We start from the raw sequence: 11,948 nt of genomic DNA, 5'->3' as shown, positions 1-11,948 counted from the left end.
TTTTTATTTTAAAAAAAATGGTCATTTAAGTTTTCACTTTTTTTTGCACCATTAACAACAGAATTATGAAAAACTAAAACTCAAAACACAAAGGTGCTCCAAGAGAAGACAAAGCGGCTGAGCAGTGAGGGTTCCTGCCCACGATGGGGGTCTCCATTTTCATGGCCAGAGCAGGCTGGGAGCTCTGCAGTCAGGTACCTCGGGCCTCAGAGCACCCCTGAGTACTGCACTGGCCTGTACACCTCATCCAGATGTCAGTAGGTGCCACTGAGCTGCCTCAACTGCTGTGCTGAGGAAGGCATTCATGTGGCCAGTCACTTGGTCTCACATTCCTTCTGGATTGTTCATTACATTAGCCCTGGCCCAGGCTCTGAATTTTAACTCACAGGGATGGTGAATTTCAGTCCATAAACAGATAATCAGTAATGAGAACTTTTATAATCTAGAGAGCAAGTTGTCTTAATGAGAAGTAAAAAATTCTCAGTTGAATGATAATAAAAACAGAAGTTCAAATGGAATTTTTAAAAGTCCCAAAGATGGAAAATTCTGTTCTTAGGAATTAATTACTGATTAGGAGACTGGTTAGGGTTTTATCAGTCTGAAGGAGGAACTAAATTGGTTTACAAAGCTTTTTTTTTTTTTTTTTTTTCTTCTTGCACTCAGCACAGGACAGGGACAGAGCAAAATGAAAGAAAAACCGTGGAAGACATTTGTATTAAAGTTGACTTAAAGAGCAATTTCCTTGGGGAATAAGATCCTAGAGGCTAAGGTGGTCAGATTTGAAAAAGAGACCTGTCCTGACCCAAATGCTCTTAAAGCTGAGACTCTGAAAGAGGGCATTCTTTTGGGATGGATAGATCAGGGATGATGACACGTCCCAGCAAGACCCAACAGAAAAAGAGGCAAATTATTAGAGAGAAAATGGAAATGATCCCGCAGAGTGGGAAACTGTGGACAGTTGCCCTGGAAAAACCGACAGCAGCAATTGCAGGACCACGCCCATTCCTCCCTCACCCCACCCCCAGGCCCCGGATTGGGATTGTTCTACAGAGCGGCAACAGAATTTGGACAGAATTCATTTAACATTCATTCAAGTTAATTCTTGAGCACCCAGGCACTCTCTGGGTGGATAAAAATTCCCTGCTCTCCTATTTCAAATTGGTTGTCTCCTAGAAACTAAGGCTATGTCAGGACGTGGTTTAAAAACAAACCCCCAAAAAGATAAATATAGAATGGTGAGAGGGAAAGAGTGTGGGAGGGGAGGTGAAGGGTGCTACTACATCTAGAGATTGAGGAAGGCCTCTCTACTGGGGTGACATTTGAGGGGAGACATGGAGGAAGTAACTGAGCAAGCCCTGCTCCAGCTTATCACGTTCACGGAGGAGTGAGGAGGCGGGCCTGGCCAGGGTGTGGCATCCGGATTGATTGATTGATTGATTATTTATTTATTTATGTATTTTAATTTGGTTGCCCCGTGTCTTAGTAGTGGCAGGCGGGCTCCCTAGTTGTGGCTCAGGCATCTGGATTTTAAAAAGAGCTCTTTGGCGACTCTGTAAAGGCTGATTTTTCAGAGAGAACACTAGGGGAAGAATATGAATCAAGGGGCTATCAAAATTGTCCGGCCAACAAATAATGAGAATCTTTTCTCATTATTCCAATAAATAACGAGGAAGTGGTAGTTGGTAGGGAAAAGAAGGAATGCACTATATGCTGAAGTTGCTTCCTGCTCCTTGTACCTGTTGGAAAAGCAGGCCGGTGGCCCCAACCCTCAGGACTGCTGGGAAATGCCAGGAGGCTTTAAACCCTTCTGTATTCATTTCTTCACTTACTACCACAAGCTGGGTGGCTTAAAACAATGAAAATTTATTATCTTACAGTTCTGGAGGCTGGAAATCTGAAATCAAGTTGTCAGCATTATGACTCATGTCTGAATGAAGCTCATCTAGCACACATATTTTCTCTGTAGGGCACATCACAGCCTTTGTGCTTTTAGGCACTCAAGACACTACTTCAGCACTACACTTGGAGCCACTTTAAACAACAGAATCACCAACAAAAAGCACAAAAATTCGAAAAACATGGCACAAATAGACCATGAAAAGGACACCTGTTTACAGCATGAGAGCTGATTCAAGAAGGCAGAGTGCTGTCTTGTTCCCTTTCAGCTGGGAGCATGTGCATTGGGTAACTCAAATTTTTCCCACTCTGTGCATGTCCCAAGCTTTCAGAGATGGTCTCCTCAGAGCAGCTGACCCAGGGCCCAGCCCAGGGTTCAGGAAGAGTATCAGGGAGTGTCTAGGCTGAGTCCTGACCCTGTTTGAAAGAGAATGGCCCCAGGCTTGGAAGCTGAGATGAATGTCCAGAGGGACCGGCCACAGCCATTCCCCATGAGGAAGGGACAGAATCCTGCTGTGCCCTGGCCAGCTGAGAGGCAGTGAGGCAAGCTCCTATTTATACACATAAATTTCCATTTCCGGAGTGGATGGGTCCCTGTGAGAGTTGAGGGTGTTCCAAATGAGGTCCTGGAAATTGTGTTTGTCAAGCTCTCCACATAAGAGACCAGCATCTATGGGCTCTTCTCTGTACCAGGCACACCTAGAATCCGTCCACATAAAAGGCACATTTCATCCTCCAAAAGCCTGAAGCCACTTGTTCACTGCCACACAGACCAAAGACCCCTGACTTCCAGTCCAGACTCTCCCCTGTACCCTCACCCTCTTCCTAAATCTTCTCCTAATCTGCCCTGAGGCTGAGAGTATGTGGGAGGAGCACAGAAAAAGAATTTGAAAGAGAGAAATTGATTAAGCGGGCTCCCCAAATCTGGTTAATTTGTGACCCGAGCCAAGTTAATATAGAGAAAACTGGAGGGTGAGGAGGGCAGACTCAGATGGCCCAGGGTGGGCCTGCTGTTGAAGGACCTGAACTCTGGTGCAGCAGCAGAGGGCGGGAGAGAGGTGGCTGTGAGGCTGCCAAATGCTGCCATGGCCAGCCCCTCCCCCTCCCCCTCGCTTCCTTTTCCTCCCCACCCACCTCTACTGCCTCCCTCCCTCCCACTTCTGTCCCTTCCTTTTCCCTCTATGGCCCACTGCTCAGATTGCCAGTGCCTGACCCAGCTGGTGGATATGCCACCAGGCAGCCCTAGGAACTGGTTTCCCCAAAAGCAGGCTCTGTAAACCTTGCGGGAAGGAGAGACACCTCCATCTCCCTCTCGTGTGATTGCTACCAGGATCTCTCCAGGTTTCCCTTCCCTTCCGCTTCCTCGTGTGGTCTCCACCGTAACCGAGCATCAGAAGCACTTGGGGAGCTTTTTAGAAACGCTGATGCCCAGATCAACTCAATGAGAACTTCTGGGGCTGGGACTAGTAGTGTCCCAGTGAGACACGAATATGAATACCCCGCTATCTTCTCTTCAGCCCCACGGAGCTTTCCCAGGCCTTGGCATACCCCACCCCTACCCCAGAAACCCAGAATTCTCTGGAAAAACAGGTAAGTGATGTTACTCATGGTAGTTAGAGAGAAGACATTCAGCCTATGTTAATTTAATTGTGACAAACACTCTCACATTCTTTAATACTTGTGTTCAAATATTTATATCATTTAAGCGCACAGAGTTTTCAAATTAGAATATTCTCACCAGAGCAAGCAGCTAAAGGTAATCTTTACGTGACCCAGAAACACTATCTGCGTATCTTTCAAGATCTCCTTACACAATTATTCTCAAAGGTGGTTTTAATGATACAGAACTGGATATGACATTTTCACACAATATTTCACACCAGCTACAAAGTCAGACTGATCCTTTGCTTAAATATTCTCTGGTCACCACCTTATTATCTGAATGAGCTTTACGCTGCAGAAGAGTACTTGCATTTGTTCAACTGCAGGGGAAAAGGAGGAGGCCATTCTCCCCTTCAGGAGATCTCTTTCTCCAGCAGCAGTTAGGAGGCGGGCACAGGAATTTCTTTAGTTATCACCAGGCAGGCCCAGGGAGTGAAGAGTGGAACATGTACTGAGCGGGCCCTAGAACCTGAAGGTGAGCAGGAGACATGGGAGGGAGGGAAGGTGGGTGCTCTGGGTGGGGTGGATCTGCGTACAAGGCAGGAGGGCAGGGAGGGCAGGAGTGTTCAGAGGATGGCCCGGAGTGTGGGGCTGGGGTTTAGGGTGAAGGCGCGGATACGGCCTTGGGGGAGCATGAGCCTGGCAGGGCTAAGGCTGGTAGAAAGGCAGGGCTGGCCTGTGAGGGGTCTGAATGCCATGCTACACCCCCACGTAGGTGGGGGTTTCCGCCTCTGGAAAGACCTGCAGCTGCAGTGTGGAAAGTGGCTCAAGCAGCCCTGGAGGCGCCGGCAGGCCAGGACAGAGGCTGTTCTGCAGGCCTGAGCTGAGGTAGGAGCTGCCAGCCCGGAGGCCTCGCTGAGGGCAGGGCTTTCCTCATGAGAGGTAGGGTCTCCCACTTTAGCAGCCAGCCCGGCGTCAGCCCCGCTCCTCTCTCCTTCCTCCTTCCCTAGCCTCTCCTGGAGGAAGTAGGCGATGATGAAGTACCTCGGGGTGTGGCCATGGCCTCCCACCCACGTGGGGACTTTGTAGCCTCATCTCCGGGGCATGGAAACTACAACAGCTTTGGTCTCCAATGGGTGGAAGAGTGAGCTTGGGAGTTGCCTTGGACAGCTTAGTGTCTGTGAAACACGGTCCCACAGAGACTTGGCGCAAGCAAGGAAGTAAAGAGCAAGAACGAAGATGCAGGGAGGCAGGAATTTGAGCAAAAGGTCCCAGGATGGCCGTGTCCTTCTTTACGTCTCTCCTCCCGGGTCGTGAGCACAGCAGCCCAATGGATGAGGATTTTCAAATGTTACTTCTAGAAAGGGAAACCGCAGCCTGTCTCCACCATCTATGGGGCTTCGGAGGTAAAAAGGTGTGTTCCCAGTTCAAGGTGGGCAAACAGCAGAGCCAAGCTGAGATCCACCCCTCCTGACACGGAGGCCGGGGCCCTCTCTTGGTAATATTTTGCTGGATGAAGCCATGCCTTCCGTGTCTTTCGAAATTCCCTGTGGAGCCTAGTGCTATTCTCGGAACTTGGAGCCAGAATCAACTGACCTTTGTCCTTGGGGCAAAGACGTGGTCCACGAGCCCAGTCCAGGGACATAAAGGGAGAGTGGGTCTGAACCCTTGCTCTCTAAAGTGGGAAACCTCATGTCCTGCTCCAGATCCGTCAGAGCGCGGGAGACACTGTCGCACCCAGCTCACGGGGACAGCGGCAATGCGTCAGGACATGGAGGTGTGGAAGCAGGTGTTCCAGGAATTAATCCGGGAGGTGAAACCATGGCACACATGGAAACTGACACTAGACAAAAGCCTTCTTCCTAACATCCTGAAGCCAGGGTGGACACAATACCAGCAGTGGACCTTCGCCAGGTGAGTAGGGAATGCGAGAGCAATATTCCAGAAAATTCTTCCTTATTTCTTACGGTGTACACTCGTTACTTGTCTTCTTCTGCTCATGCTTGTAAATTGAAGATTACAGGAAGCAAGGTGCCCTTGATCCAAGACGTTTTGGCTTCATTAAAAATGTTTCCTTATTACACTGAACCCCAAAACAATTGCAGGACTGGGCTAATGCCCACATAGAGAGAAAACAGGCTGCGAGGGGCGAGGGTGAGAAGCAGTGAGGAAAAGAGAAGGGGAGGAATGGAGGCTATTTCCCTCAACCGCAGGAGAGTTGGATGAGCAGGACCCCGGGCTCATGCTCCCTGCGTTGGGAGACCTAGGGTCCAACACAGAGTCTGTGGGGAGAGGCCCTGCGTGCTGAGGAGAGCCGTCAGGGAGGGGGCGGAGGACGGGGAGAGCTGAGCAACACTCAGCAGCCTTACCCTTCTCTACTCCAAGCTGATGGAGTCTTTTTAAAATAGGACCCTCAGAAGTCATCCAAAGCCTCACCCTCTCTTTTCCAGTTGGGAAAGCAGAGCCCCAGGGATTGGGGGTGGGAGGCTGGGACTCTATCCCAGGACTGGGGCCGTGCTCATTGCCTGCCCACCGACCCCTCGCCGGGAGAGGGTCCGGGCAGAGGAAGCAGAGCTCTCTTCTCCTGGTGGCGCGTGGTTTTCCCAGGCCAAGAGCATGGGAGCAGAGTCTCAGCTCATTTTTCCCAGCTCTGGAGGCTGGAAGTCCAAGATCAAGGTGCCAGCTGCTCTTCTGAGCCACAGGCTTCTCACTGTGTCCTCACATGGCAGAAGGAGCTAGGGCGCTCTGCGGGGTCGCGATTATAAGGGGACTAATCCCATTCCCAAGGGCTCCACCCTCACAACCTAATCACCTCCCAAAGGCTCCACTTTCTAACACCATCACCTTCAGCGTTAGGATCCCAACATGGGAATGTGCGGGGGGACACAAACATTCAGACTACAGCACTTATCCACACCCCCTTGTATCTATTTTTGGATTTCAGTTCAGGGTTCTTGGGGCTGTTGCACTTGTAGCCTTTGACCCACTTAAATCTACATTTGAAGAAGCCTTGATTTGGGGTCAAGAGACTGGAGTTCCAGTCCTGCCTCTTCCACTCACTGGGTCTCTGGGCGTGACAAGTTCCCAGCGTGTGCCCCATCTCTAAAATGATCACACCGGACTTCGAATTTGCCCAAGATTCCTTCCAGCTCTGATGGCTTGTGATTTGCTGTTTTCACGGCAGACACACCTGTGGGTCACAGAGCATGTTGGTGGCACAATGGAGATAGGAACAAGGGGCTCGGGATTTCTTCCCCACTAATCCATGACCCTGATCAAATCATGTTTCCGTGTGTCCCTCCGGCACAGCCCACAACTGGGCCGTACTGAGCCAAGCTGAGGGTCTTGTCTCCTTTCTCCACAGGTTCCAGTGCTCCTCATGCTCTCGAAATTGGGCCTCTGCCCAAGTTCAGGTCCTTTTCCACATGCACTGGAGTGAGGGGGAATCCAGGGGCCAGGTGAAGATGAGGGTCTTTGCCCAGAGATGTCAGAAGTGCTCCCAGCCTTCGTTTGAGGTTCCCAAGTTCACAGAAGAGAACATCTCTAGGATCCTGAACAACCTGGTGCTGCGAATTCTGAAGAAATGCTATAGAGAAGGATTTACGTTGGTGGAGATTCCTGTGATCAAGGAAATCTCTCTTGAAGGGCCACATGACAGTGACAATTGTGAGGCATGTCTGCAGGGCTTTTGCGTGCAGAGTGAGTCAGGTCTGGCCATGTGGTCACCAATATCCCCATTACCTCCCACAATAAGCTCACCCGTCCTCGGGATCACCACCGAAACACCTTCTCCCACGAGGAGTAGCACCGGAGGGGATGCAGTGAAGAAAAAGAAGGTATTACCCAGACAGTCGTTTCCTGAGACCACACAAGCTGAGAGCCTCCCCACTTCCTGGAGCCCGGGAGCAAACACCAACTTCCAGGCAGAGAGAAGAGACCAGAACTCCTTCAACAATTGCACTTTCTATTCCCACACAGCCCAGCATACCAGGAGCTTAGGCATGAGCTGCAGCTGTCTCATCCTAATAATCATCATTGTAATTGTGGTGAAAACCACTATCTGAGCCTGGAAAGCATGATGTTGAGTTAAAAAAATCAGACACACAGTCATCTATTGTATAATCCCATTGACGTAAAATATTCAGAATAGGTAAATCTAGAGACGGCAAATAGATTTGTGGCTGCCAAACAAGGGACTGGGGGGAGAGAGGAAATGGAGAGCAACTATTTAATCTGTATGGGTTTTTTTGGGGGGGTGATGAAAATATTTTAGAGGTGATGGTTGCACAACACTGTGAATGCACCAAATGCCATTTATTTGTTCATTTTAAAGTGGTTAATTTAATGTAAATTTCACCTCAATTTAAAAAAAAAAGAACGCTGCAATTTCATTCATTCTCTAGAGAACTGAGACTGAGGCGTTTATGGCTCACAGAACAGTTTGGAAATCTCATGAAACCCGGGGGCCCTCTCCCCAGACGATTTTGCACAGACCTTCTGATGTCAATCTGTGGAGGCGTTTGCCGTCCAAAGCATTAGTCTGAAAAGCCGGGTTCTAGAGCAGTGGTCTCCACCGAGGAGCTACACGCAGCTGAGGGCTGAGACAGGACCATCCGCCAAGGTGGGGAGATATCCTTACAACTCCATTTAATTTTTGTTTGTGCTTAACTATTTCTTGTCACATGTTTTATCATGTATGTTACTATATTAGTAGAATGGTATAGTGATATGATAAATAAATACACACCCATTTGGAGTGGGTGTTCAGTTTCTCATTGACAGGGTTGCAAAATCAAAAACATCGTTGCAGGGGGACCCTGTTCTGAAGGACCAAGGGTGGAAGTCTGTCCATGGATTCTCACCAGGATTCTGAAACCAAGTTGCTTTCTATACAAGTTTTCTGTTCTGATTAATGAGAATAATTTTAAGACTCATTCTCACATCTTTTTTTATCTAGAAATAGGAATCCTTCTGTATATGTAGCTAAAATGAAAGCAGTAGTCATTTACAGCAAATGCTCCTTTTCACTCGCCCTTGTCTCCTTCTCCATCTGCCTGCCTCTCTCATCAACGACAGTGGTTCCAGAAAGCACAGGGTTGGTCTGGCTGAGCCCTAGCCTGCAGGCTGCTCCTGCTGGGACAGTCTCTAGAACTTTTTCATTTTGCAAAACTGAAACTCTGTAGTCATTAAACAACAACTCCCCTTTTCTCCCTCCCCCTAGGCCCTGCTAACTATCATTCTTCTTCCTGTTTGGATGAACCTGCCTACTTTAGATACCTCATACATGTGGAATTATATAGTGTTCGTCTTCTGGTAACTGCCTTATTTCACTTAGCATAATGTCCTCAAGGTTCATCCATGTTGTAGCATGTGACAGGATTTCCTTCCTTTTGGGGGCTGAATAATATTCCACTGTGTGTATGTACCACATTTTGTTTATCCAGTCATCCATTGATAGACGCTTGGGTTGCTTCCACCTTTTGGCTGTTGTGAGTAGTGCTGCTGTGAACATGGGTGTACAAATATCTCTTTGAGACTCTGCTTGCAACTCTTTTGGCTATATACTCAGAGGTGGAATTGCAAGATCATATGGTAATTCTACTTTAATTTTTTGAGGAACTGCCATAATGTTTTCTACAGCAGCTGCACCATTTTACAGTCCCACCATAAGGATTCCAATTTCCTCACATTCTAACCAGCACTTATTTTCTGTTTTTTTAAATATAATAGTCATATCAATGGGTGTAAGGTGATATCTCATAGTGCCTTCGATTTGCATTTCTAGAAAATGCAATTTTTTATGATGTAAGTTTACACTTTCAAGGCAGTATCAGAAATAATATTTGTACAACTCAGCACAGAGATAACTATTGGGAACACAACAGAAATGTGTAGCTAAATTCTTCACAGACTTGCTATTCATGTTCAAACGTTTGAGCATAGTCTACGTATCTGTATTAGGCAAACTCCAGGAACTTAAAATGTAATAGTGGGACAAGACAGAACAAACACATGCCTAAGAAACAAACATCTAAGAGAAAAGAGGGTGCCCCAGCAGCCCATAAATAGCTGGAAGCTGAGTAACCAGTGAGGTGGGGAAGGAATGCTGGGTCATTAATATAAAAAGGGGTTCTTAGTGGAAAGAAAATCATAAAATATTAAAGTGGGGATCAGCCTTAGAAATTGTCTTCTCCAACTCTATTTTTTGCAGGTGGGGAAAATGAGGCTCACCCAAAGTGAAGTGATTTTTCCCAGGATTATACAGTGCATTTGTGAAAGAGCTGGCCTTGCAATCCTGGCTCCCTTAGTTCCAATGTTGACTATCGGTCCCTTCAGGAGGTTACAAAATATGTTCAGAAAGTCACAAAAATAAACATGCTCTAAGTGAGAACCAGGGACTTCCCCGGTGGTCCAGTGGCTAAGGCTCTGCACCGCCAATGCAGGCGGCCCAGGTTTGACCCCTGGTTAGGGAACTAGATCCCACATGCCGCAACTAAGAGTTCGCATGCTGCAACTAAAGATCCCACATGCCACAATGAAGATTGGCGATCCTGCGTGCTGCAACTAAGACCCGGTGCAGTTAAATAAATAAACAAATAAATAATTTTTTAAAAAATCAGTGATGGAATTAAAAAAAAAAAAAAAAAGTGAGAACCAGATCTTGTTTTGGACTACTTCATTGCTCGTACCTGGGGTTACAGGAGCTACCTGGGGTTGACCAGTCACAACTGAAATTAGACTGTAGTGTAGCAGCTGATTACTAAAGACTGAAGTCCTAACCCCAGACAGTGTCCATCCTTCCCTCAAAGCCACAGCTCTACTGGTGCAAGCTCAGCCTTGGGTCCTCTTTGTCTCCCTGGTGAATTTCACAATCAAGGCAAGTTCATCTATTTAACATCATATCTTCTTTGGTCCCATTACCAGTGTTTAGCTGCTTTCTTTCCTAAGAATTATGAGTGGTGCTAAGGCCCAATACTCAACTATAATTTGCTTCATCTGTAATTTATATTACGCTGCAATAAAACGACATAAGCATCTCAATTTTTCATTCTGATGAAACAGCTGGAGACTCTAAACAGAGATATTTGAGCTGTCTATTAACACTGCAGTTTGGCATCATTTCAAGTTTTAAAGCTTAGATTTAATTTCCTAATTTTTAGAAATAAATCCAATATACCTACCATAAAATAAGCATTTAAACCTACATACACCACAGAACGATAACTAAGAAAACATACAGATGACCAAAAGCACATGAAAAGATACTCAACGTCACTAATTATTAGAGAAATACAAATCAAAACTACAATGAGGTATCACCTCACCCCGGTCAGAATGGCCATCATCAAAAAGTCTACAAACAATAAATGCTGGAGAGGGCATGGAGAAAAGGGAACCATCCTACACTGTTGGGGGGAATGTAAATTGGTACAACCACTATGGAGAATAGTATGGAGGTTCCTTGAAAAACTAAAAATAGAACTACCATATGACCCAGCAATCCCACTCCTGGGCATATATCTGGAGTAAACCATACTTCAAAAAGATACATGCACCCCAATGTTCATTGCAGCACTATTTACAATAGCCAAGACACGGAAGCAACCCAAATGTCCATTGACAGAGGAATGGATAAAGATGTGGTACATATATACAATGGAATATTACTCAGTCATAAAAAAGAATGAAATAATGCCATTTGCAGCAACATGGATGGACCTAGAGATGATCATACTAAGAGTAGTAAGTCAGACAGAAAGACAAATATCACATGATATCACTCATATGTGGAATCTAATTTTTAAAAATGATACAAATGAACTTATTTACAAAACAGAAACTCACAGATTTCAAAAACAAACTTATGGTTACCAAAGGGGAAATGCTGTGGGAAGGGATAAATTAGGATCTTGAGATTAACATACACACACTATAAAATAGATAACCAACAAGGACTGACCATATAGCACAGGGAACTCTACTCAATATTCTGTAATAACCTATCTGGGTAAAGAATCTGAAAAAGAATGAATATATGTATATGTATAACTGAATCACTTTCCTGTACACCTGAAACTAAAACAACATTGTAAATTGACTATACTCCAATAAAAAAAAAAAAAAGATAACTAAAAGTATCTAAGTCTCCTTCCCACTCATAAAGGGAAAGACAGTAATTGACAGAAAGAGAAAGACAGTAACTGATTTCTGGAGGTTACTGCTCACAATCATCATGAGTTACCCTAAACTGGTGTTTGGCAAGCATGCCAAACGGTCATTCTAGAAAGCTAGAGTCAAGAAATCTGGTGTAGGTCTTGCTATTAATTAAAATGCTCTACTCAATGATTTCACCTAAGTGTCTTTGCCCCTTAACTTCCAGCATATGAAAAATGGGTATAATAATAAGCTTTTGGAACCAGAACATTTTTCTCCTAAGAATTATATTTTCT

General features: G+C 46.0%; 1 protein-coding gene across 1 annotated transcript; it reads left to right on the top strand.

Annotated features, from left to right (window-relative positions):
• The first annotated feature begins 5,210 nt into the window (after positions 1–5,210).
• RTP3 (receptor transporter protein 3) lies at positions 5,211–8,323 on the top strand. The gene is made up of 2 exons (XM_068558936.1): positions 5,211–5,412; positions 6,863–8,323. The coding sequence occupies exons 1-2, from the start codon at positions 5,258–5,260 to the stop codon at positions 7,560–7,562; spliced, it is 855 nt and encodes a 284-aa protein (XP_068415037.1). The 5' UTR covers positions 5,211–5,257; the 3' UTR covers positions 7,563–8,323.
• Positions 8,324–11,948: the final 3,625 nt, after the last annotated feature.

This window comes from Eschrichtius robustus, chromosome 12 (genome assembly GCF_028021215.1).
Source record: "Eschrichtius robustus isolate mEscRob2 chromosome 12, mEscRob2.pri, whole genome shotgun sequence".
NCBI lineage: Eukaryota > Metazoa > Chordata > Mammalia > Artiodactyla > Eschrichtiidae > Eschrichtius > Eschrichtius robustus.
The sequence above is the reverse complement of the archived record's forward strand: the minus strand, read 5'-3'. Positions and strand labels throughout refer to the sequence as shown.

What these genes read in the sequence shown, in the direction of transcription:
- RTP3 (XM_068558936.1), top strand. Translation starts at nt 5,258, where the DNA reads ATGCGTCAGGACATGGAGGTGTGGAAGCAGGTGTTCCAGGAATTAATC. An exon ending in CAGCAGTGGACCTTCGCCAG is followed by an intron (nt 5,413 to 6,862) that starts GTGAGTAGGGAA and finishes CTTTCTCCACAG; the next exon opens with GTTCCAGTGCTCCTCATGCT.